Source organism: Bidens hawaiensis, unplaced genomic scaffold, assembly GCF_021521415.1.
Source record: "Bidens hawaiensis isolate Kalapana, Puna unplaced genomic scaffold, B.hawaiensis_p1.1 tig00027238_1, whole genome shotgun sequence".
In the NCBI taxonomy this organism is placed as follows: Eukaryota; Viridiplantae; Streptophyta; class Magnoliopsida; order Asterales; family Asteraceae; genus Bidens; species Bidens hawaiensis.
Window position 1 is genome coordinate 117,947 of NW_027494396.1, and position 27,661 is coordinate 145,607.

At 34.2% G+C, this 27,661-nt stretch overlaps 4 protein-coding genes across 5 annotated transcripts; 2 read left to right on the forward strand and 2 right to left on the reverse strand.

Annotated features, from left to right (window-relative positions):
• The first annotated feature begins 2,313 nt into the window (after positions 1–2,313).
• LOC143574989 (exocyst complex component EXO70B1-like) lies at positions 2,314–7,767 on the forward strand. Its single transcript, XM_077059470.1, has 2 exons — positions 2,314–4,184; positions 7,589–7,767. Exons 1-2 carry the CDS (start codon positions 2,332–2,334, stop codon positions 7,671–7,673), a joined length of 1,938 nt encoding a protein of 645 aa, XP_076915585.1. The 5' UTR covers positions 2,314–2,331; the 3' UTR covers positions 7,674–7,767.
• Positions 7,768–11,025: 3,258 nt separating this feature from the next.
• LOC143575000 (large ribosomal subunit protein uL22y-like) lies at positions 11,026–13,234 on the forward strand. The gene is made up of 7 exons (XM_077059478.1): positions 11,026–11,094; positions 11,222–11,258; positions 11,485–11,525; positions 11,974–12,204; positions 12,286–12,388; positions 12,475–12,542; positions 13,048–13,234. The coding sequence occupies exons 1-7, from the start codon at positions 11,092–11,094 to the stop codon at positions 13,090–13,092; spliced, it is 528 nt and encodes a 175-aa protein (XP_076915593.1). The 5' UTR covers positions 11,026–11,091; the 3' UTR covers positions 13,093–13,234.
• A 3,146-nt stretch (positions 13,235–16,380) lies between these two features.
• On the reverse strand, positions 16,381–18,783 carry LOC143575001 (UPF0235 protein At5g63440). Of its 2 annotated transcripts, none has more exons than XM_077059480.1 (7): positions 18,613–18,778; positions 17,424–17,524; positions 17,184–17,337; positions 16,997–17,093; positions 16,821–16,909; positions 16,672–16,740; positions 16,381–16,581 (listed from the first exon to the last, which is right to left on the reverse strand). In XM_077059480.1, the coding sequence occupies exons 1-7, from the start codon at positions 18,688–18,690 to the stop codon at positions 16,522–16,524; spliced, it is 648 nt and encodes a 215-aa protein (XP_076915595.1). In that variant the 5' UTR covers positions 18,691–18,778; the 3' UTR covers positions 16,381–16,521. The 2 variants fall into 2 exon arrangements, with proteins under 2 accessions (XP_076915595.1, XP_076915594.1); XM_077059479.1 differs by having other exon boundaries at positions 16,384–16,581; positions 17,424–17,538; positions 18,613–18,783.
• A 336-nt stretch (positions 18,784–19,119) lies between these two features.
• On the reverse strand, positions 19,120–23,496 carry LOC143574995 (uncharacterized). Its single transcript, XM_077059474.1, has 4 exons — positions 23,308–23,496; positions 19,851–20,114; positions 19,304–19,593; positions 19,120–19,222 (listed from the first exon to the last, which is right to left on the reverse strand). The coding sequence occupies exons 1-4, from the start codon at positions 23,494–23,496 to the stop codon at positions 19,120–19,122; spliced, it is 846 nt and encodes a 281-aa protein (XP_076915589.1).
• Between the last annotated feature and the right edge of the window lie 4,165 nt (positions 23,497–27,661).

The following is a 27,661-nucleotide window of genomic DNA, read 5'->3' on the forward strand; positions in this document are numbered from 1 at the left end:
ATGTGACATTGAAACAAATAGCAAATAAATTGATAAATGGACAAATTCTAAAGCAATAAGTGAAACAAGTAGCAAATAACAAATATGCAGATTCTATGTTGACATGAAGTGATGACAATATACTAACCTTAAATCGGCAATTCAATCCAATCAGCAGTTCAACACATTCAAATAATCAAATCCAGATTATCTTTCAAACCAACAAATCTCTAAAAGTCAAATATTGTATATTTGTATTTGATATGCACGGCTCACGGGTCACGGCTGTCCACGGCAGTCCACATGGCACAGACTGACCAACTAATACTCAACACAAACGTAAACCAACCTGCAAATCGAAATTAAAAAACGCAATTGCTTATTCAATCACAATAGAATATTAGAATGCTAGTATAAACAAAGATTATGAGACTTACACAGCATATAAAGATGAAGAAAACTGAATCAAAGAGGTGGAACTATAGGTTATAGCCGTTAGCTATTAAACGGTGATTTCATTGATTCCGATTTCCAATCCATAAATCGCGTGCGTGCATGGAAAGTGTCAAACAATCGCTTCAGTTCCATTGTTTTAATTCTATAGGCAGTAAACTCCATCCTTCCATCGACGGCCTATTAATCCCTAATATATTTATGGTTTTTTTCTAAAATTTAGGGGCATTTATATATTTTTGGGGCCTAAAGCCCTGGCTCGGCCCAACAAAGCTATTGGGCCAACCCTGGTTAAAAGTAAAGATCGTAACTCTAGTTTTTAAAAGTTTAGAATCAAAACATACCATACTGTAACGATAGTGTATTAACTATTTAAATTTAAAAAATATATCTTTTTAATCCTTTTAATAACATGGTTAAATTAATAGGGTAAAGTTAAGATAGAAAGTACAACAAAAATGAGAATGATGAGAAGGAATCTAATCCATTGATCTTAAAATTTGGATGATGTGGATTAATTTAAGAATAAAAATTGATGAGAAAGATTTGAATGTAATAACCCACTTATGATGATTTTCTCTCTCCAAATTCAAGACACATGTCAATTTCTCCATCATTTTAAAACGTTTATAACTTTTTCATAAGACATTTTTAAATTTTTTTTTTACCATAATAACAAACGTTTTTTTATCTTTAATATGAATATCATATTGTTATACAAAAATTAAAAAAATTAGTGACTTTTTTTATATTGTGTTATTTGGTTGTTCATTGTGATTTTTAATTGAGTTTTTTTATGCATTTGTTTTATAGATTTTGGTCATTGTGTTTTTCAATTGGTATTCATATTAAAGATAAGAATTAAAACAAAGATTACATCATTGTGTCTTTTTGTTCGTCATTGTGTCTTTATGCTCAACATTTGTCTTTCTACTTATCATTGTGTTTTAGTCATTGTACTCAACATTCACTTAAGTTGAGAAAAATAGTATTATGTTCATTGTGTGTTACGTTCAAGTCATTGTGTAATATGTAAATTCCATTGTGTTTTAAGTTTCGGGTAATTATGTTATATGTATTCATTATTGTGTTTTACGGGCTATTGTGTTATATGTATTCATTATTATGTTTTACGTTTCAGGTTATTGTGTTTTATGTGTTATATAAATCATTAGTATTTTTCATTATATTTACATATTATTACACAACAGTGTTATTAGTATTTAAAAAAACACAACGACCAGTTGAAAGAAACAATGGCGAAAAAAAAACACATTGACAAATAGAAAGACACAATGACGAAAAAATACACAATGACGTAATTTTTTTTATTTTAGTATAACAAAATCATACTTATATTAAAGATAAAAAACACTTGTTATTATGGTGAATTATATTTTTTTAAAAAATATCATATGAAAAAGTTATAGACGTTTAAAATGATGGAGAAATTAACATGTGACTTGCATGTGGAGTGAGAATATGTGTACAAAGTTATAGACGTTTATACCCATTTTCATTTGGTCCATACTTGACACATATCAATTAATTATATCTTTTCACACTTCTCATTTTTATTGGGTTTTGTAGAATAACTCAACCCTAAATTAATATATGATTTTAATTATAACAAAGTATTTTTTATATATTTTTTTATTTTCATATTATCTATCAATTTTTTGTTTTTATGCAAAGTAAATTCACCTAATAATAAAAGTCACCTCCCAAATACCAAAACCCTTTAAATACACCCATTTCCTAAACCGTATATGAAATGACGTGTTCCAGTTCCAGCCGGCCAACAACAACCCTCTTGTTCGGAAAATATCACTGCCACTGCCGTTGCCTCTAAACAATCAGCATCAATAAACCCTAACTCATCCACACGCACCACCAGTGATGGCTGCAACCATAGAAGGCCAGGACAGAGTCCTAGCCACAGCTCAACAGATCGTCAAAAGCCTCAACATCAACACACAAGCTACCGAAGACATGATCCTAATCCTCTCCAATTTCGACAACCGCTTATCCAACATCATCGATTTAATCGACGGCGGCGATGATCATTCCGATCACCGCTTCCAAACCGCCGAGAGCCTCATCCTCCGTGACGATTCCGGCGGAATCAATGATTCCGTTGACTCCTCCACCACCGAGTATCTCGAAGCCGTTAACACGATCATCAACTTAACCGAAAACCTAACCGTCCAGTCCGATTTCGACAGCCAGGTTATGGATCGAGCTGAAAACGCGTTGCAGTTAGCCATGTCTAAGCTCGAAGACGAGTTTCTGCATATTCTGATCCGTAACACGGTGACGCTTGACGTGGATCGGTTGTACGGATCGATCCGTAAAGGCGGCTCGATGAATACGATGAACACGTCACGCGAGATTGAAATTGAGGATGAGTTTGAGAGTTATCGAGAGGATGATGACGTCAGCAGCGGTTATTTTCATGATAGAGGTTTGAGTTTAGGCGGTGATGTTTATGTGGAGTTGATTTATCCGGAGGCGATTAAGGAGCTTAAGGCGATTGCGGATCGGATGATTCGGTCCGGTTATGAGAAAGAGTGTTGTCAGGTTTATAGTAATGTGAGGCGCGATGTGTTGGACGAGTGTTTGTCGATTCTCGGAGTCGAGAAGTTGAGTATTGAAGAGGTGCAGAAGATTGAGTGGAAGGTGTTGGATGAGAAGATGAAGAAGTGGATTCAGGCGGTTAAAGTCGTGGTCAAAGTGCTTTTAGTTGGTGAGAAGCAGTTATGTGAACAGGTGTTTAGTGAGTCTGAATTGATTAAGGAGATTAGTTTCGTCGAGACTGCGAAAGGGTGCGTGATGCAGCTTTTGAATTTTGGTGAAGCGGTTGCGATTGGTCAAAGGTCGTCGGAGAAGCTGTTTAGGATACTCGATATGTATGATGTTGTTGCGGATGTGTTGAATGATATTGAAGCTTTGTTTTCTGATGAGTCTGGTGAGTCGGTTTGTAATGAGGTGAAGTCTGTGTTGAGTGGGTTGGGAGAAGCGGCGATTGGGACGTTTGTTGAGTTTGAGAATGCTGTGAAGGGGGAGAATTCTAGGAGAGCGTTGCAGGGCGGGGAGATTCATCCGGTAACTCGTTATGTTATGAATTATATTAAGTTATTGGTTGATTATAGTGAGTCGTTAAACAACTTGTTGCCAAATAGTCGAGATCATGATATAATTGCTGAAACGGTTGATGATATCGATAGTGGTGATACGTTATCTCCTGTTTCATGCCGGTTGTTGTCACTAATTACTTCGCTACAAGCGAATCTTGAAGAGAAATCGAAATTGTATGACGATAATGCCCGTAGATACATATTCTTGATGAACAATATACTTTACATTGTTCAAAAGGTTAAAGATTCTGAGCTTAGAAACCTTTTGGGTGATCGGTGGATTCGGAAGCATCGTGGGCAAATTCGTCAATGGCACACGAGTTACCTGAGATCAGCATGGGGGAAGGCATTGTTGTGTTTGAAGGATGAAGGGGTTGGTGGGGGGTCAAGCAGTGCATCAAAGTTAGTTCTTAAAGAAAGATTCAAAAACTTTAACGCGTGTTTTGAAGAACTTTACAGGGTGCAATCTGTTTGGCGTGTCCCGGATGATCAGCTTCGTGAAGAGCTTCGAATATCAATATCTGAAAAGGTGCTACCTGCTTATCGTTCGTTTTTCGGGAGGTTTGGGAGTCAGTTGGACAGTGGAAGACATGCAGGGAAGTATGTCAAATACACCTGTAACGATTCCGGCAAATTCAGGTATACCCTAGCCGGAATATACTATTTACGTGTTATTTAATATTGACTATATGTGTTATAGTACGTTTATACGAGTATATATGATTCACAGTACGAATCATACTCGAGTATATAGTGAATCGTATTGGAATTACAACTAACCAATGAACGATTATTGAAACCCGAACGAATCGGGAATTACATTATAGACGAAGTATATAATGTTTAGTGATGTTTACGAAGTATTAATGCTTCGGGATAGGTGAATTATAGCACAGAAAAAGGATTTCAATTTAATGGTACATCGGTACGCTAAACGAAACCTTTAACACCAAACCAAGCAAGAGACGATCAATCAAGCCGAAAAAGATGCGTAACTATTAATAATATGATGTTTTAATGTCATGGGTTAAGTTTTTAAAATTTTTAAATCAGTTTTATGTAAATTTTATTTTAACCCGAAAAACGACCATTTTATGCTCGTTTTAAGCCGAATTACGAGTTTAAACGAGAAACGAACTGAACCAGACTATCCACAACATTATCCAGATTATGAAAATCGGAATGTGTGGCCTAGAATGGATGTGTGGGCCCCACCCCACACATATCTTGGCCGGCCATGATATTACACACACACATTTCCTTTTTTTTTCTTTTTCTACTACACAAACTCTCTCAAAAACTCCCCAAACACTCTCAAATCTTCAAGTGTTCAACCAAAGTCTTGAGTTTTAACCAAGAACACAAGGTATAACATATGTTTTGAAGCTTGATTCTTGTTTCTAATTTCATAATTCTTGAGAAAAGGAGGTTTTCATGTGAAAAATGGGTGAAAACCCGAGATGAAACCGATTCTCGTGTGATCAAGGGATGTATACAAGTTATACAAAGGATCTTGATCCAAGTAATTAGTTAAAAGTGTTTAGAATGAATTTTTACGGTTGAAATCTTGTCAAATGAGTTTTCCATGTGAAAGACGGGTGAAAACCCGAGATGAAACCGACTCTTGCATGATCAAGGGATGTATACATGTTATACAAGGGATCATGGTCCAAGAAATGAGTAAAAAGAGTCGGGAATGGATTTCTACGGTTAAAACCTTTGTTTTTACTTAAAAACCGACACTATGAAAGAAATGGTTTGATTGTTGGTATAGTTTGCTTGGTATAGTGTTATGGTGCTTGTAAGTGTTGTATCTAGCGGCTAGCAAAGGCTAGAAACCAAGATCTTTGCGATCTAAAGCTAGAAAACACAAGATAGTTCGGTTTTCGTGTGTATATGAAATTTGGATAGATTTTCGTGTGCTTAGAGTCGGGTCACGAAATTTCACAGAGATGATCTACACATGAAAATAAGAGATCTGTGAATTTTTGGTAATTTTTGGATAAAAGATGAATATTTGGTGAATTTAATGCTCGGTTTTGGCCAAAAATAGTGAAAAATAGCTAAACATGATGAAAAATTCTGGAAAATTTAAGATAAGCTTTTTATAACATATAAAAGTCACCCACAAAATTTGAGCTCAGTTGGAAAAGTCTAAGTAGGCTTTTCGGTGAAACGAGTTCTAGGGCTTTCTAGCTCGGTTTTGGGTGAAAATGGCTTGAAAAATGAGTTTTAAATTCTGGAAAAATTCCAGGAAGTTATGAGGATGACAGAGATCATCCCAGAAAAATTTGGGATTTTTCTAAAGTGTTTTGGTATTTTTGACATATTTAGTGTTTTAATAAGATTTAAAAATAGATAAATAAATGTAAATATAGGAAAATAAATCTGGAAAAATTCCAGGAAGTTATGAGGATGACAGAGATCATCCCAGAAAAATTTGGGATTTTTCTAAAGTGTTTTGGTATTTTTGACATATTTAGTGTTTTAATAAGATTTAAAAATAGATAAATAAATGTAAATATAAGAAAATAAATCTGGAAAAATTCCAGGAAGTTATGAGGATGACAGAGATCATCCCAGAAAAATTTGGGATTTTTCTAAAGTGTTTTGGTATTTTTGACATATTTAGTGTTTTAATAAGATTTAAAAAATAGATAAATAAATGTAAATATAAGAAAATAAATCTGGAAAAATTTTGTAAAATTTTCTTTCTGTCAAAATAAGTTTTGTGCAAAAATTCAAGACCCGAGACTAAACGGGTAATTATTTGTGCTAAAAAGAACGTAAAAACAAATATTTAAAGCTTAAAACGTGTAAACCGGCAAAGTTCGCATAAGCGAGCTGACTGGTACACGAAAACTTTAAAAATGGACTATTTTCATAAATCTAAGTAAATTAGGTAAAAATAAATCATCCGAAAATAATTCGGATGATTTGGGTAATTTTACCCGATTTTACCGTTTCCGGCACCGAAATACCGGAAACGGGCCCCACGGCCAAACGGGGTGTCAAACCGAGCTATAATTTCATCACCTTAACTAAATTGACTGTCAAACTCTAAGCAATGTCACAATCTGAGTCCTTAGAAGTGTCACGGGGTTAACATTGTCCCCGAATCGAGTACAGTACTGGGTTAACAATGTTCCCAGATGTACCGATTGATACGTATTTAAGTTATGGGAATTATATAGTAACGACTAGATATTATATTACAGATCCAGGCACGTAGCTGTTCCTTATATTACTCACCGACTCACAAAAAGGTGAGTTTTTCACGAGCCCCTTTTAATGGATTGTTTTAATTATATTTTCCCGGGGCGGAAAACATGTCTTATTTAAAGTATTTAAGTACATACCGATCGTATGGAAATACTTGTACATTTATATATATATGGTCTGATGCACAGAATATATAAAATGTTTATCATGTGTTATTGTTCTGGGGTAACATAGTTCCCAGGGGTTATTATTGTTCTGGGGTAACATAGTTCCCAGGGGTTGTTATTGTTCTGGGGTAACATAGTTCCCAGGGGTTGTTATTGTTCTGGGGTAACATAGTTCCCAGGGGTATTTATTGTTCTGGGGTAACATAATTCCCAGGAAGTTAATGGAAATGTTCTGGGGTAACATAGTTCCCAGCATGATTATATTGTTAATAAATGATTATTAAAATGATTTGTCAGTGTTTATTTAAATTAGTGAAACTCACCAACTATTCGTAGTTGACCCGTTTTCTTTACATGTTTTCTAGGTATGCCCAAGTTGGAATGATTGATATGTGCTTAACTATCTGTGCTACCTGTTGGAAGCTTGCTGCTCTATGTTTTGTAATGAATTTATTAATGTCTTATCGGTAAAATATGTGTGTAACACCTAGACAGTAATGAAACTCGCAACAATGTAATATGTTATAAATTAATGTAGTGGTATTTTCCTTATAAGCAATGCTGTTGATATCAGATGTGTCTGTGGCATCCCGTGTACGTTTCCGCTGCGGTTACGGGGTGTTACAACACCCCTGATGATTTGGAGAGGTACCTGTCAGATTTGTTTGAAGGGAAACCTGCGGTTTTGAACAACATAAAACGAAAAGGTACATAGAATGCAATCAACATGTTAATGATGATGATGATGGTTAATGGTTTGGTCTGCATTTTTGTTGTTGTCTCTGGCCCAATATACTGTAATAATCCTGTACATGTATGTTAGATCAAATGTTACGTGTAACTTATGTCGTCATGTATTTGATGGTCTACTTGTTTGTTGTTGTAGCTTGACCTCCAGGTTATTAGTTCTTCACCACCTAGGTGAGTTGTGGTGCTGCTAACCTTTCCTATTACCATTTCACTAGTTTAGGTTTTGGGCATTCATCATGAGGTCTTTTATATTCTTTTTCTAGGGCGTTTGTTACATTATTTAAACTTTTCTGGGGTTAACCGCTTAGCTCGTATTATAAGGTGTTTCGGGTCAATCTAATCTGTACAAAAGTTACCCATTTTGACATGTTACCTTAACCACTCAACCCATATATATTGCAAATTTGCCAATTCTGGTTATTATATTACCATAATGGCAAATGGTCAGTGTTTTTAACCAACCTGTGATCTTTACAAATCTGGGGAGCAGTTAGGAGAAATTTAATATATAGTATACTTGTATTACAATTGCCTTGTTTCCATCTACCTTCTGCATGGTTCTAACTTCGAAATGCCCGAAGAACCGTTCATCTTCATTGACCTGTAACCCTTTAAAAGTCAACTGCCCGGTGTAAGTTGTGCTTTACCTGGTCCCATAGGTTAGTAGAGTATTGATGGGGTGTGTGTGTCTTAACTACCGGGTAACAAAAAGACACGGCTTGTGGAATCATGTAAAGCTTTAGCAAGTACATCAGCAGCAGCATCTGTCCCCTCAGGCCTCATCCATGTAGTTCTCACTTCTAGCATATATAATTGGTGGGAGTCTAATCATAAGTTGTATACCACACGAATATAATCCATTAACGTCATCAAAAAATAATGCGGAATCAATAAATAAAACATGCCCAACCACCCAGTGTCATTAGATGCCGTTTATGATCTAATTATCCTTGCACTAGTATGGATTCGGTACAAGTTACTGAAGTTCTTTGATGCCGTTTAGGATTTAATTATCCTTGCACTTGTATGGATTCGGTACAAGTTACTGAAGTTCTTTACTAATTGATACATGTTTACGATTGTGACATGCTTGAATATCTTATCACTTGTTCGATCAATACACACTTGTGATTGTGGTCACACGCTTTTCATTGCTGAAATTTGATATAAAGTACACAAATACCTCAAATCATTTTTGAAATTCTAACTAATTTGATGCAAACATGCTCTTCATTGTTCAAAACTTAATAGATTCTGTACTCACATCCGATTAAATACATATGATAAAGAATTATGTACTTACACTTTGTGAAGCTGAAGCATGTCTCGGAAGTAGGAATACTTTCAAAACAAGCACTAAGATACGGTGTATGTGATACAGTGTAATTCCATTTATAGCAAAGCTATAACTAACAAGTATGAATCCTTTCAAACCAATCATTAAGATATTACTGCTATAATGTTATAAACATATGTATTGTAACTTGAAAGCACACTTATAGAAAACTATTGGTAGGGTATGAGAGGACATGATATGCATTACCTTTATAAGGCCTATGTGATATTTGATCGTGTAATATGGACCTTACCCTGTATGGATTCAAGGGGGAAATTTGAAGTTCTGCTTCGTGACACATGGATGATATGCAGCATAATCAAAGCCTCAAAGGTGTTTGTTTTCGGATTGATGATAATCCTGCTTAGTTTGCAATTTGCATACTGATTCAGAAGGGAAGAACTTGTATCAGTATCCCAATGCTTTATTTCTGTCCTAGTTGATCCTGATTCGACATTAGAAGTATATTGATTTTTCCCCAATAACCGAATACTTTTGTCTGTAAATACTGCATACCTGATTCCATCCATAAATCGATTTGATTCCCTATGAGTTCTAGTCTCAATAAGACTACTAATTCTTACTGTTCATATAGTATGATATGAATATACCACATCAATTCGTTATGTATGGATGATGAGATTTCATTGATACAGAGCTAATTCCAATAGACTTATTGGAGGGTCCCATTGACGTACATCCAGTAGGAATTGAACCTACGAATTCGCCAATTATGAGTTGGGTGCTTTAACCATTCAGCCATGGATGCTTAGCGGGTAATAGTGAATGACCAGATTCCAATTCAAATGGAATCTTTCAACTAAAGCAATGAGATGCTTAAATGGAATTCTTGGGTTAGGTATTGATGGAATTATTTCGTAATCAGGTTGATAAAATTCTAAAATTGAGAGTCAAGTATCACAAAATGCTTGGTTGCTTTGTGTTGTTGAGTAGTCTCCACCGTTACCATCATTATTTTGAACCGTTCCATTTGAAAATTAACAACCTAATCTAAAACAAACTAACGTAATCGACATCAAATGCATCTATAACATAAACTTGGTTTTAATTTTTGTGAGATAAGCTAAACACAAATTGTCTATCAATAGTCAAACCTTTTCATATACAGATCGATTCACCAACTCAAAATGATTTAATCATGTACGGAAATGAAGGGCGTGTTTCCTTAATCTTAAATGCATATACCTAGAAGAATCAAAAGATGCAGGAAAGTCAACATGAATAAAAGTGTGCACGTATGTTTGAAGTGGGGTTGATAAACGGGTTGGGCTTGGTGGTTGGTGGGTGACTATTGAACTCAACACGAAACCAAAAACCGTCCACATGGAGCCGATCCAAACATGACATGTTTATTCTCGGGCGGACACAAACTCAAGTTTCAAACCCAATAAATGGTTATTTGATTTTCCTTTACGTATTAAATCTTTGAAATTCTAAATTTACATGTATATTTTATTTTTTAATGCATTTATGTTTAAACTATTGTAATTTATTCTTAAACACTGGTTGAAAATATTCACTTAAAGTAATAATAAATAAATAGTTAAATGGTTTAACTCGCGAACCGGATAGTTGACACATAAACGACTAGTTTAGCTAAAGGTGTTTACGGGTTCAACCCGAAACTGACCCGGACCCATTTAGACTAAAGCAAAACCTGTGAATTCCATGTGTTTCACAATCTTGTCAGAAACTCAGTTCGCAGACGTTGTTTGAATGCATTATTAGAAAAAAGATATATGATATTCATTTTGTCAAAGTTATAAGTAGGAGAGTTTCTAAAAAACTAGAAAATAATAATAATAATAATAATAATAATAATAATAATAATATGCATACAAAAAGTCAAAAAGGCCAATTAAAAATAAAACATAGTACTGGGCTAGCGTGTATAAGCCCGGCCCAAACCCCACCCCATTATAGTTAGAAACCCTAACTCCCCATTAGTTTCGTTGTTGGGGTGGCCTCCGAAGAACACAACCATTTTCATTCACCGGATACGCCATCAGCAGCCACAGCAGCAGTCATGGTGAGTTTTAACCGGTGTACATGTATACACGTATATTATTATTATTATTATTATTACTACTGTGTAGCTAACTTATTATTATTATTATTATTATTATTATTATTGTTTTATTTTTATTCCATCTCAGGTCAAGTACTCTAAGGAACCAGAAAACCCTACCAAATGTAAGTTTTCAGTTACGTTTGTTTATTATTATCTTTTTCTGAAATTAAACATACTAATATGTTATAATTGGCATAATTATTACCGATTTTAAGCAAATGAGTTGAAACTAATACTCGAATGAGTATTTTAGATTGTGATTGTATGGACTTGTTTGTTGATTTTAGGACATTATAGAATATAGACATACTAATTAATCCTTTTTTGTATTAATGTGTAATTTATCAGCTTGCAAAGCCAGGGGATCTGATCTCAGGTGCCATTTCAAGGTAACGTACCGGTTCTTTTGGGCCGTTGTTTCATATGGATAACTTGAATATAGGATGTAAATTTGATATGAACTGTTAAATATTATATGGATTAGTTGTGGTTATTGACTGTTAGAAACCGGACCACAAAACACCTAGTTTATCAATTTAATGCATTTTCTACTCCAAATCAAGATGCATAGTGTTTTTTATTGTTTTTTTTAAAATTTTTTATGATGATTATTATTAATGTTGTTAGCAGTTTTTACTAGATATTGTCAAGCTTTTACAAAATGTTACTGTTTCTAAACCAACTTATTTGATTTTACAAACCTAAGTTTTTGGTTTCTATTGCGGTAACTTAACAAATATGACAATAGCTTTGGTTTTATAAATTGCTGTTTCAATTTATTATATTTTGGTTTTATCTGTTTATTTATTTGGTATAAACTTATTGTAATATGTTTAGAACACTCGTGAGACCGCCCATGCTATCCGTAAGTTGCCTTTGATCAAGGCCAAGAGATACCTAGAAGATGTTTTGGCCCATAAGCAAGCTATTCCTTTCACTCGTTTTTGTCGTGGAGTTGGACGTACCGCACAGGCAAAGAACCGTCATTCCAACGGTCAGGGACGCTGGCCCGCAAAGTCAGCAAAGTTTATCCTTGATCTGCTAAAGAATGCTGAAAGTAATGCAGAAGTATGTACAGTCATTTCAAGATATTATTTTTTCTAAATAATCCGATTTATAAGTTTTTGATTGGTTTTATATTTTGTGTAGGTCAAAGGGTTGGATGTGGACGCCCTTCACATCTCTCACATCCAGGTGAACCAAGCACAAAAGCAGAGACGTCGTACATACCGTGCTCATGGAAGAATCAATCGTGAGTATAACTTATTTTAGCGTTTAAGTCAAAGTTGTTATTTTTTTGATTTTGGTGAATAATGTAAAATTTTGATTTTTGTGCAGCTTACATGTCATCTCCTTGTCACATTGAGCTCACTTTGTCTGAGAAGGAAGAACCCGTTAAAAAGGAGGTTGGTTTTAATTTTTGCATTATTTTTTAGGGGCAATTTCATAGAATAGTAACCAAGTTTCAAAAGTGTTCCAATTAGGTCACTCAACTTTCATATTTTATTAAATTAAAGGTTTTAACCTGTTTTTTTAACGTTTTTATTTTTTGTTTCATATAGGAAATCATTTTATCTTTTTTTTATGTTAACGTTGAGTGGCGACGTGAATTTTATTTTTTATTTTTGAATTTTATTATAATTAACGTTTTTTAATTTTTAAAAAGTATAACTACATATATTGCAAATTCCGACCCCCACATCTTATCCTCCATTACTTTCTTAACAAACAAAAAATTCGGTGAGACTCGATTTGAAGATTTAATGACCCGATTTTAGAAAAATATGCATGAGTGACCTAATTGGAACACTTTTGAAAGTTGGTTACTATTCTATGAGATATTCCCTATTTTTAATGTTAATGTTAAAGGATTGTTGGAAAGGTTTTTGAGTAACTATGAACTTAATGCAGCCTGAGACTCAGTTGGCTCCCAGAACCAAGAAGAACCAAACTTAAATCAGGGGTGCACTCTTTTCAGTCATAGTGTTGCGGTTTTTGTTTTCGTTTTTATATTTCAATTTTCAAAAGATTTTTATCATATCAATTATGGTGGTGGTGTTTTATGGATTTACAGTATTTAAGAAACTTGTTTCATTCATGGTTGATGTCCAAATATGATTTGGTTCTATTTTTGATTTGTTGAGTTCATGTCTGATTTTGCTATTTCAGCTATATTCATGCTAGTAGTGATTTGGGCAGTAAAATTGATAAACCATACTAGAGTAGTTTAAAATTGAAGAGTCGGCCTTGCAATATTTGAAGCCTTGTGGACAAGTTGAACCTAACTAGAGTAGTTAAAAATTTAAGCGTTGGCTTCGCAATTATTAAATGCGACGCTACTTCGTTTGTTTAATCTGGTTTCTACCTTTATGCTTATGCCTATGCTTAATGCTGACATCAGAATGTGCTTTAGTTTCATTAATCTAAATCTCAACTCCATCTACTGCTTGAATCTTGGCGATCTCTGCTCCAAATTATTCAAATATGTGCCACGGTTCCATTTAGAACTAGATAAAGATACAAATATGTCAGTATGTGTATATAGACAAAGAAGGTGACAATGTGACATACTGACGTGTGTTTTGATTGGTGGAACACTAAGCAAGATGATAATTTGGTAAAGTATGATAATTGCTTATCTGCTATTGAGAAAATTTTAGTTCATTTGACATTAACTTAACAGAAAACAACTAACGGCATTGGTAAGGTAGACTAAATTGGCAAGAAAGTGAAACCACGGGAACACATACGAGCATAACACATACAAGCATAAAGTGAAACTAATTGAGTTCTAGTTTGGGCAGACTGAATGATCAAAAGATGAAGCCAGGTGCAGGCAGAGATTTTGGTATGAAGCTGAGATGAAAGTTGATGTGACAGATGGAAGTAGGCGTGCCCAAAATACCCGAACCCGAAAAAACCCGACCCGGACCCGAATAAGCTAATTAGGATCGGTTTATATAGAGTCAAAAAGTATTAACCGGGGGGTTTATTTCAGATAACTTGAATAGTTATTAGGGTCGGGTTTCGGATCCGTTTTAGAAACTTCGAGTATGCATTTATCAATCAACGTGCTTACTTTTAGCAAGGAACATTCATACACTGAAAATCCATCCTAATTCTTTTATGCAAACATATAATAATGTTAAGAAATTTGAATGATTTGTTTTTTTTTTCACAGATAATGTGCCACTTAACTTAAGATTATATATATAATGAAATTTAGGGACAATCCTAATATAAATCAATATAATGAAATAATCCCTACACAACCTATACAAAAACATACACTTTATGTAAAATTTGTATTATTTCTACACAATCTAGTATTAATATAATTTAATATAGTAAATAGCTCCTACAAATTCCAATATATGTGTTAATATGACTTGTAGTAAAATAATCCTTAAAACATACGACTGTTAACTATAAAGGAAATGAGATGTAACATTAATTATAAGTTAAAAACTCAAACTTAAAGATTGATTTGTTAAGAGTGAGAGAATTTGTTAAAAAAGAGGAATCAATTAATTTAATACGATTGAAGAAACTGATATTCTAATATTCAAAGTGATTATTGCAAAAAATAAAAATAGAAAATCCGTCCAAAATGCCCTTTCTTTTAAAAACCTTCCATAGTTTTTTTTCTTATATATTACAATTTTGCCATAGTAACTCTAAGCCATTGATTAGACAAATTAAAGGTTTAGATTGATTTATCGCACTTCTCGCAATAATCTCATTTCTCTCCCCTATATATATATATATGGCATTAAAACTTATGGTGAAATAATAATTCTAGAAAACTATGTCGGTTAAAATGATGAAAGAGTAATTCTAGAAAACTATGTCGGTTAAAATGATGAAAGAGTAATTCTAGAAAACTATGACGGTTTTTGTTCATTTTAAATCTCAACCATTGATTGATATGATCCAATGACTATGATTTATTCTTAATCTTCCTAGGAAACTACTTGTTTTTAGGATAACCCTTCCCTATATATATATATATACCTATACAGGGGAGAGATCTTGCGAGAAGTGATATTACGAGAAGTGAATGTGTAACTCCATTAATCTCTAATTTTTCACTCCCTTGCTTATGATGTTACCTACATGTATGTAGGTTGGTTGTATTTATGTCTTAATACACATTCAAACCTACTTATACACATACAAATGTACCGAGCCACATTAAAACCTACGTACCTACACACATACAAACATACATACACATATACAAACATATGTACCTACACACGTACATACGCACATACACAACACACCTACACATAAGAAATGAAGTGAAATTAGGGATTAATGAAGTTACACCTTCACTTCTCGCACTTCTCGCTGTAAAAATACTTCTGAAATGATCCAATACCTATATATATATATATATATATATGTTTTTGATCAACCACACAATGGCTCTTTTACCAATAAATCCAACTTCTGCTGCAGCAACTCAAGCACATCCTCACATTTTTGCTCGAAAAGCAATTTCCTCAATTTCGCAAGAGTCAACCACGGTGGTCTAATTCCTTTTTCAATCATTTCTTCCATTAACACACAAGCTTGAGAAGCATCTTCATTTTCACACAACCCATTAATAAGAACCGAAAACGTATGCAAACTCAGAACAAACTGTTTCCTTTTCATAAATTTCCAAACTTTAAACGCCATCTCAATATCCCCACTCTCACTAAACATCTTTTATCATTATCGTATACTCTTTACTTATTTTGAATGCATTCTTTAGTTATTATTTAGTTAATGTTAACTGATCGAATATTGTTGCTCCTATATGTTGGTAGACAACTGAAACTAGGGACATTCAAAGAAAATACATAAATAACCTGATTAAAAAACATTCTTAACTAGAAGGATCAAAGTTGCCACCTCAAATGATAATCTATATTCAAAAATAGACCAACAATTTACCAGAACTATGAAATCAAACTGCTAATTTAGAGTAACCCGACTAACCCGAACCTAAATAGGGTTAGGGTCGGGTTGCTGGTTATTTTAATTAAAAAAACGATCAATTAACCCGAAATCCGATCGGGTTGACCCGATGAACACCCCTAGATGGAAGGAGTGCACCGGCGGGGTTTCCATCCTGAATTGGATGAATAGCAGACACCAGTTAAAAATATCCTTTATAAGTAACATGCAAGGTGACATGATGAAACACAAGGTTCATAATTGCAAATCTCATTTCATTTCATTTCATTTCTTTTCATTGATTCATTCAGATTGTACTAGACAGAAATCAGAACCGGTTCATGTATGTGAAAAAACGTCTTACATTGAGAGCACATTCAAGAAAAGGAAGTGACTTAGGACAAGCAAATCAAAGATTATTCATCATAGGGACTGCATTCAAGGCTGCACAGCTTCAAGCAGTTTTTCATATACCTCTCTCCCTGTCAAATCTTCCACCTGCTCCGAAATACATGAATCAAAACCCCACTATTCACACAATCTAATAACTTTGTTTCTTCTAATAACACAAATTTTATTTCAACTCACCACGAGGAGCTTAGACTTGCTATTCCACCCTCTTTGAAGGGTCATCTGGCTTAGTTTCAAACCTAAAACCTATAAACACAAAATCAAGTTAGCTAGACCCCACAAAATAATAAAATACTTTAGAAAAATAACCAAAAGAAGAAACAGACCTTGCCCATAAATTCCAAAAGTTCATTGTTAGCTTCCCCGCGTGCTGCAGGTGCAGCCACAGTGACTCTAACATCATCAGCATTCACCCCTGTCAAGTTTTTAAGCCAAACACAATTTTATGAAAAGCTGCCAGTTGGATACTTGTGACAGATATTCATTATGAAAAAACATTTACTTGTAATTGCTGACCGCTGAGCACGGTCTTCCACTTCAATCGCCACCTGGACAAGTCCTCCCTCTAACTGAGAAATGCACGGTGGTACAGGAGCATCCTACATCATTAAACCAAATAATATTAATTTAAAACAACTTTTGCGCATTTACACTAAACAATATCACACTAGTTTGTTACAGTTAGTTACCTGTGGGTTAGTTTCTGCAGCAATTGTACTGAGTGCACCATCAACAACATATATGAAAGAAGCAGAGTCCAAGTCTTCTTCAGACCGGTAACAAACAAAGAGTCCACACCCTATGCAGTTCATGCGAAACTGTTTTTCTAACTTCCCTTCACCTCTGAAACAGAATACAGTTAGTTAGTTAGTTAGCCAAAATAAACCATACCAGTTTTTCAAAAGGTACTCATGATATATGCAGCTTACCGCTTTAGAAGAACTTTGCCTGCCTCCTTTATGTTTAACCTTGTAAGATGCTTTTTCTTATCCAATACGTAGGCTTTGTCGGTTTTTCTTTTGGGCATTTTCTGCAATTGTGTATCTACAATCATACTTTAGTATGGGAAAATAGTATAGAAAAAGGACAAATGACAATTTATTAAGGTAATAACGCGTGTAAAATCAATGACAAATTTGAAAAGTAAGATTGTGCTATATACATTTCAACAGTAATCCCATATCATAACAGGTTTCAGTTAGAATCATAAACTAACAAAAAATTGCTCAAATCATCAGTAACATAATCGTGTAGTGTTTACTATAGGGCTCGCAATTTATGGGACGGACTTGTTAACACGACACGAAATGAAACGGAGTTAAAACAAGTTTGGGTTTGAGCTTTAACATGTTTTGTGTCTTAAACAGGTCGACACGTATAAGACACGATATATCCATGTCCAACCAGGTTAAAACACCTGCTAACCTGTTAGTAACCTGTTGATATTTTTTTTTTACTTTTAATAATGAAATAAATATATGCCTAAAATAAGCACCAGTTCGCCATAGCCCCCCTTAGACGTTAGACCTTGAGTAAACCTAGTTCTCTTCTACAGCCACAAGCTTCTTGTCTTCAACAGGCAACGCCACCTAACCCAGCCAGTCCTTAGTCCGGCCTCCGACCACAGCATGCGTTGTTTGCAACACTTGAAGAAGTCCTTCATCCAGCCGCGAATTACAGCAGCATCTGTTATTAGTGTCCCTAAACAGGCCGTGCCATGTATGCTGTTTCTAAACAGGTTCGTGTTTGGAAAAACTGACATATAATGTGTCGTGTTCGTAGCTAGCACCACAGGCGACCGTGCCTGAGCCTGACTTGTCATGGCAACCTAGTTTACTGAGATATAAATTAAAACTTGGATTTTTAGTGTAGTGCATCACATAAGTTAGCAATTAATTTAGTGTGTTTTGAAATGGATAAGCTCTATAGCAATAGAAACAATGAAGCCATTGTAATTGGACTTAATTAGGGTTTGTCTTCTTGGCTCGATGTTAGACAAGTGAAGTTGGGGGAAATTAGAAGATTATTATATGTTTTTAAACAGAGTTACATATATATTATAATAATACAGTGAAATTAATAATAAGAGATAGGTTAGGTTAGGTTAGGTTAACCGACCGGTGATGAGAAGGTGAGAGCTGCAATGCTTGCAGTAATAGACGAAGAGATCCGAATCCGGACCCTCTGGCAGTGCATCCTCGCTCGAGTACGTATGAGTCGTCCTCTTCGGCATAATTAATTAATATCCACCACGATCTTCCTTCTTTCCGATATCGGATACCACCACACCACTAGGGATTTTGCTTATTTCAAGTCAAACATCTACTTTTAACTCTACGCTGTGTTTTTGTTTCTGATATTAGAAAAAGTGTGTGGATTAATATAAGTTAATAAATTATTTTTTAAAAAGTGTTTGGTTTAATTTATTTATGTAAAATGACTAAAAGGGACATTTTTATACAAGTGAATAAGTTATTTTTAAAAATTGTTTGGGATTGCTTATTTATACCATTTTATACTTTTTTCATCTCTAGCATATTGAAAAAGAAATTACAAAATATATATCATAAAATTTGTTTACATATAATTTTTTGATTAAACCATAATAATACTACATTCAGGATGTTAAAAAAACACCAAAAATGCACATAACATTTTGAGATCTATATCCTCGTCCACCCCATATTCTTCACCATCATCATGCAAATGAGAGTCACCACTATCCATCCTATATAAATATAAAAGATGCATATTGTCAAATGATAACACAAATATAAGTAGAATAACACATAATGTATTAATGTCAAACTTTTCCTCTAAAGATGAAGCTTTGCTCTTGGTTGAACGCTTGTTGGCAACATCCTTAGACTTCTTCCTTTTACCCGAACTACTTCCAGCAAAACTAGGAAACAAATGCACATCAACATCGAAACTTATTTCATCACTGTCTCCCTTGCCCTCTACATTGCTATCCTTTTGAAATTGTAACGGAGCCATAGCTTGATCTCCTACGGCAACCGAATCCCGAAACAAAGGAGCATAGTGCGTCTCAAATATTTCCAAATTTGCGTCCCTAAATTTAGCAAAGTCTTTATCTTCCTACAAGATCAATTAGAAACAAGAACTAAGCCAAACGTGCACAATACATGTAACTAATTAAGACTAATAATAATCTGGTTAAAAAAACTAGTTAAAACTGGTTAAAAAAATCGGTTAAAACTGGTTAAAAAAACCGGTTAAAACTGATTAACCTGAACCGATTAACCCGAAACCGATTAACCCGAAACCCGAGCAAGTTGACCCGATTAACACCACTAACTACACATGATTAAAAACAGTAGGAGTGTAGAACTTACCTTTATTTTCTCATCCCACCACTCAGGCGATGCATCGATTAAGCTTCTCGTCCCACCAATCCCCGTTTCATGCCTCATCAACCAGTCATAAAGCTTCCATTCTTTTTTCATGACGTCCCATTTGTTTTTAATTTGTTTTTCATCAAAGGTTATGCCCGTTTTTTCATGCATGGTTTGAACTATATTCTTCCACCCAATCTTACTAAAGTGAGTACCGGGTCTATTCCCTTTTCTAAGTTCAAGCAAGCACGCATCGATAAAATCCTTGAACATATCATTGTTCCAAAACAATTTTTTGTTTTTCGTAGTCCTAAGCATACGATATCCATGATTGATAAAACAAACACATCGAATATGCCAAGGTAAAACATATTAGTGAATATAAGAAAACAACCATGGATGAATGAGCAAACAACTAACCATATGCCATATGGTACATTAAAATATGAAGTTTTAACTTGAGTATAGCAAATAGATCATGAACACCTAAGCTTTTTTACATATAAACATGTGTCACGCATATAAGATTATTTGCAACAAAACATAATATGCATCTAATAACACACCATAAATATAAAATCTAATAAGACTAGTTAACTTAAATCCATAAACATAAACCCCAATGCAACTTATCCAATACTACTAAAATCACCAAAACACCAAGCATGTTTCAACTAAATAACTTGCAAAAGAAATTAAACACCAATTACAAGAGAATCAAACGGACTGAAAATCTATATGTACAAACCTGGTGACCTGTGTTTTTCAAATTGGACACCACCGTGTGTTTTTATAATGGAAGAAGATGATGCAGGTTCGTATTAATAAGGGGGATTTTAAGAGTGAATTCAATGTTACTGGGGGTAGATGAGATTGGCAGATAGATGAATTCAATTAATCGATGAGTTTGGTGTGCTTTTGGGGAGCGAATTCAATGATCAATTAGGGATTAGGGTTGTATAGAGCTGGGTTAATAAACATCAGGGAGGTAGGCGATGAAAGCAGGGAGATGGGTTAATGAACAGCAGGGAGGTAGGCGATGTGGTGGGTGAGTGAAATAATGATCAGGGAGATGTGTACCTGGGTGGAATAAGGGTGAAAAGGGTATTTCAAAACATATAAGGATTCAAAACCCATCTTTTAACAGGAGAAACCCATAAGTTCTTTTAAGTTCCCAAACATTAAAATGGAGAAAAAAGGACTTATTTAGTTTCATAAGTTACAAGGAGAGAAAAATAAGGAATCCCAAACACCCCCTATGTATTTTCAAGGAGATGTTTTATAAACCGGTTTTTAACTCATACCGGATCAGGCTAATAGATGGAACAACCGGTTAAATTGGGTTGGTTGTGTTGACTACCAATAAATTCTAAGTGTCGCTCTCTGGTTCCCCACCAAGCCACCAGGTTGTTTCAAATTTAAATGGTGAGCTCTCATTCATTTGACCCGATTTAGAATCATTTAAGTTAAAAATAAACTGACCATGGGTCTTACCAAACAAAAAATATCCCTTAAATGAGTTATAACATCTCATTTATTTAATCATCAAACAATGATTTCGCGATTCATGGGTCTCACCAAACCCAGATAGCCCTTATACAAGTTATAACATCTCATTTATTTGTGAAACCCTTCTTTATCAAACAATAATTTAATTTCTTTTCTCTACATATTCTTCACCGCTAGTCTATCCTCTCCATCACCGGTTAACCGCCGATTACCACCCACCGTCGTCAAACTCTTTTCTCATGCATCAACCACGATCGTTACCTACACCACCCATTCTTTGTTCGATTTCTCCTGAATCACCGTTTAATCGGTCACCGGTTCAGATTTGGTTGCCCCTTACCTCCACTTTTATTTATAAAACTCTATTCAGGTCCACTCATTTTCATCTTCATCACCCATACCACCACCACAACGTCAACCTTGATTCCAGGCCTAGAACGCTTGTTACCGGTGACAGATTACTAACATACTATGTTATCTAAAATTTATAAAAGCATGGATGATTTCATTATGAGTAAACTGCAGTTTACGTCTCTGTGGGTTGTCGAAATCTGCGGTTTAGTCTAATAGTTTCAAATTTGCGATTAAACCCGAATTCATTACTCCCGTTAAGTCATTAAATCTGGTTATTAAACCCAACGTGCCCCTCACGTGAGGGGTAGTTTTGTCTTTTTTCTTCCCAAATAAGCCCTAGCCCTATTTTGCAAGCCCCCTCGCGTGAGGGCTAGGGTGTATTTGGGGGAAAAGGACAAAACTACCCCTCATGTGAAGGGCACGTTGATGAGTTAACAGGCAAACTTAACGGATTCGTGAATTCGGGTTTTATTGCAAGTGAAATGAAACCACATGGACGAAAATCGCAAATTTGAACTATTGGACTAAAACAGCAGATTTGGACAAACCACATGGACGAAAACCGAAGTTCACTTTTTAGTTATTGATCTTAATGTTATATGATACAAACTCCGGTTAAATGTTCATTCATGTAAAATTTAAAAAGAACAGTTCATGAACGTAATTGTATAAAGGTAAATAAACATATGTGAACAAACGTAAGTGAACACAAACAAACATAAATGAATATATATATATATATATATATAAGCACACTTAAATGAACACAAATGAAAAAATATAAAACATTAATTAGATAATTCATTCAATGTTGCATCCAAAAATAAACACAAACATAACCAAACATAAATGGATAAAAATAGGCTCAAGTATAGTACAAACTATTTTACAATAAATTAAATTAAAATTAAAAAAATACAGTCACAATATTATAATTGTTTCATATAAATGCAACTTTAACTCAAAAAATAATCCAAAAGTGTATATATCCATAATAAAAAATAATCCAAATGTTTATAATAATAATAATTATTATTTATTATTATTATTATTATTATTATACAAAACTACTCAGTTTTCGAAAAATGAACCAAAAGTTTACTCATTCCAACGTTAATCAGTTTAAAAGTAACTTTAAAAAACATGTGGCGCAAATATAAAAAATCTCTTTGGCAAAATATGTCTATTTAGATTACTACAAAGAAAAAATTACAAATTTTGTCCTTTTGAATTTGCTAAATTATGGAATGGGTCCTTTTCGAAAACGAGTTCCACTTTTTATCCTTTATTTGCATGTTTAGCTCGGTTTTAGTCCTTTACACTAACGGATGTTAAGTTTTTCAGTTAAGTCACATGATGTGCAATTAACACAACCTTGAAGGGTTATTTGTCTAATTAACAAAACCTTTATCAATTTAGGATTTCTTTATTATTATTATTAATATATAACATTGGTAATATCTAATGTTAAAAAACTTATAATATATATTATTAAAAAAGCCATGTTATCATTTCCAGATAATAGCCTCTTTATTCATCCACCAACTACCACCATCACCACCCCTAGCCACCGCCACTACAACGACCAACTCACTGCAGTCATCAACAACCCAACATTGACAGTCCACACCTGCAAATCCCATCGGACACCCGCCACCACCGACTCCAACCCCAATCCCTTTTGCTCATTATAGCCGAGCATCAACAAAGTTCCATCATCGCCGGTGCCCAAGCACCACCAAACCTTCATCTTCATCCACGCACTATCAACCCCTGTCACCATCACTGTTTTGTCCGATTGGCCCGCTAAACGGAACAAAGGCCCTAGTTATGTCTGATTCAGGTTTGATTTGGTCGTTAACCTCCAATTTGGTACGATTCAGGCATGATTTGGTATGTGTCGTTTCAGATTGAACGATCAGAAGGAGGTGGTGGTTGTCGTTTTGTGTTTTCCGGCAATAAGTCACAACCACCAAACACATTCCGATTTCTAGTCCCTTTTTATTGTATGATGGTCATGTGTGTGGGGTGGTAGGAGAGTTGTGGTGGCGGTGATGGAAGTGGCGACGGTGGTGAGGAGGTAACCCTAAATATTTGGGAAAAAGGGTTTTAAATTGATAAATATCGTGTTATAAAACCTAAAAAGAATATTGGAATTTTGAATTTATGAAGGTTGTGTTAATTGCAAAAATATTCTTTTTAAAGGGTGAAAAAGACTAAAATGACTCGTGTGACGTGCACATGAGTATTTAACTGAAAAACTTAACATCCGTTAGTGTAAAGGACTAAAACCGAGCTAAACATGCAAATAAATGATAAAAAGTGAAACTCATTTCCGAATAGGACCAATTCTATAATTTAGCAAACTCAAAAGGACAAAATTTGTATTTTTTTCTACTACAAATTAACACATTTTTTGTACAAAATATTGCAACAATTAAGTTCTTTTATTGATTGGGCTGAAAATTAGAAAAACCGGTCTGCCGGTACAACCGGTATTATAGAAAAAAACTGCTGACAGTGTGCAATATTTGGTTTAACCATTTGAACTGTCCGGCTCGTGTTGGTTTTAAAAACATTTCTAAAAGGTATTTTTGAAAACGCATTTGGATTAGCTTTTATAATGGGAAAAATCAATAAATTGTTTTTAAAAAAATGTTTATCTTAGCATATTCGTGTAAAATGATTAAAAAAAAGGAAAAAATTTTTATAAGTCGGTAAGTTGTTTTTTAAAAAGTGTTTATATACCTTTTTCTTATCCCTAGCAACTAAGCATATTTAAAAAAAAATTACAAAATATATAACTTAAAATACGTTTACATATTTTATAATTTCTTGATTAGACAATAATAATATTGCGTTCATACAAATTGTAAATAAATCATTAAAAAAACCTAAAATGCATAATAATAACAAAATAATGTCATGCTACATTCATCTCCGCAATTCGATTATATCTTGCGCAATAATATCTCTTATCGTTGTCATATGCATAACATCATCATGGTACGTCATGTCTAAAAATTACATAACATTGTCTATAATGGCCATCTAATATTCATGAATAAACATGTGCCACATGCGATCCAACGTATGACATTACGTTTGTGCGTTACGCAAGTCACGAGACAACCAATCCACATAACGTTTTGAATTCTATATCCTCATTTACCCGATATTCTTCTTCTTCTTCTTCTTCTTCATCATCATCATCATCATCATCATCATCATCATCATCATCATCATCATCATCATCCGAATCAGAGTCATCACTATCCATCCTATATAAATAACACATAATGTCAAACGATAACACACATATTAGATGTAAAACAATATCACATACAATGTCAAACGATAACACAAAAATAAAAAGTAGAAATAAAACGTAATGTCAAACGATAACACGTATATAAAATGTAAAACAATAACACATAGTGTCAGACAATAAGATATAATGTAAAGCAACAAACCTTTTTTCCATAAGTAACTTAAGGAGCTCCATTTGCTTCATGAGTCGTTGGATAGATTTTTCTTTTTGGTCAAAACACGCAATGCATGTAAATACTCTTTGGAACCTTCTTCGAAATTGGGAAAAGTGATGACAATGTTCATGCAATCTGCAACTGTTGGGGAGGAACTATTTGGTGGAAAAGTTTATGTGCTTTTTTTTAAGAAGGCATCTAATGCAACATCTAGCTTTTCCACAAAAGATGAAATTTTGCTCTTGGTTGAACATTTGTTGGCAACATCCTCAGACTTCTTCCTTTTACCCGAACTACTTCCGGCGTAACTATGAAACAAAGACTCATCATGGCCTAAACTTATTTCCTCCGTATCTCCTTTGCCCTCTACGTTTTCTTCACGTCGAACACCGTTTGTATTGCTACCGTTTTGAAATTGTAACGGAGTCATAGTTTGATCTCTACAACAACCAAATCCCTAAATTTTGCAAAGTCTTTATCTACCTACAAGATAAACAAATTAAATAATGTATATCACGATGCAATCATAACTACAAGCACGCATCGATAAACTCCTTGAACCAGCATTATTTCACAAGAAATTTTAGTTGATTTCACAAACAACAAAATTTGGGCGGTTTTTATCCATAATATGAACATGGCGACAAATTAATGTAGTCCTAAAATCACATTATATAGTCTTCAAGTCCTAAAATCACATTCAAAAGTCTTCAATTAACTAGTAATCTTGAATCATCATCATCATCATCATCATCATCATCATCGTACTCAGTATATCCCACCAATAGCAATGCTATGGTAGGGTCTGAGGAGGGTAAGATGTAGACAGCCTTACCTCTATCCCATAGGGATAGAGAGGCTGCTTCCGGTGAGACCCCCGGCTCGATAGTAGTTTTGCATCAAGCCTTGGACATAAGGCACATAGCACTCAATCATCGGGACACCGGCTGATCGGTGCATGTGCCCTTGTCTTTCGGCTATCAACGCCACCACATGATGCCTGATTAACCTTCTGCCACTTTTAACGTTATTTTCACGAGATTAGTAAAATAACGTCAAAATTAGTGCAATTTTACTTTTGCCCACCCGAGGGTTCACACATATATACATATGCGCGCACCGCAAACAGAGCGTAGGCTTAACTAGTAATCTTGAATCTTACAATTATTATGACCAAAAAGACACATAATAATATACACTGTAACAATTAAAAGAGAGAACAACATAGAATTGATCCCTACACAAACTTTATAATTTATTATAATTTAGAGAGCAATAGGCAAGTTAAAAGAAGCCCAACTCAAATAAGTATTAGTTTAGCATTTGCAAAACAAATCCCAGTTTCATCCATTAGCAGTCCAATATACCAAGCTCTACTTCTTGTGAATTACACTTGTTTCTTTCGAACACATCAAAACCTATAGTTTAATTAGTCTAAGCATACTTTATCTAAACAAACTGAAACAATCAGATTTAACCGTTATATACACATTAAACTTCATAACATAAACACCACACCACCTACTTAAATTACATATGAATCAAACAGATTTAAAACCCAACTGTACGGTAACTAGGGTTTGGACGAGCAAATAATCGAACCTCAATGACAGCGGTGGGTTGGCGGCAGTTGAGAGGCGCTGTTGTGTTTGGACGAGCAAACGCTCTTAGGTCCTAACGAGTAACGAAATATATAAGCTAATTTTTTTAAACGACGATTAACGTTATTGTTTAAGTTTTTATAGTTAGTATCGGCTCAATAGCTTAAAAGTCGGCCTTGTTAAATAAGCAATCCCAAACACATTCTAAGTAGCGAGCTTGAAAGTTGAAACACAACTTAAATTATTATGTTTGTGTGTGAATTTTAGAATTTCATTTTTACATCGCTGACTATACTCATTCTGTAATTTGTTTAAAACTTTAAAAAGCTTAATGGTTGTGTTGGATATTTAGATTGAGTAACTGATTGAATATCAAGCCTATCAAATCGTGTTACTCGAATCTTCAAACTTTAAAACTGTAATTTGAAAACACTGCTTTGAAATTAAGTTTGAATAAGAAACTTGAGTTCAGTTCGAAATTAGATTAGTTTGATTCGAATTAGTATAAGGTATATATAATCTAGTTAGGAACACATATTATATGATTGATGTGTGCTATATTATACATAGTTTATCCACACATTTTCTTACATTTTAATATGTTTTTATTGCAAATTGTGTTTATTCATTACTTATTGTGAGATTAGTGAATTTGTAGGTAATTATGTACATACAGGAAGATTTGGAAGAATATTGAGCTAAAAAGATCAAAGAGATGATGACAAAAAAAAAATAGAAGACTTAAGTAATAAAGACTCCAACTGCAACACGGTTGTATGATGCTATTCAATTTTGTATCCAGTGACACAAAACCTAAAACAACAATTATATAAAGTTTAACCCATTTGTCAAAATAAGAATC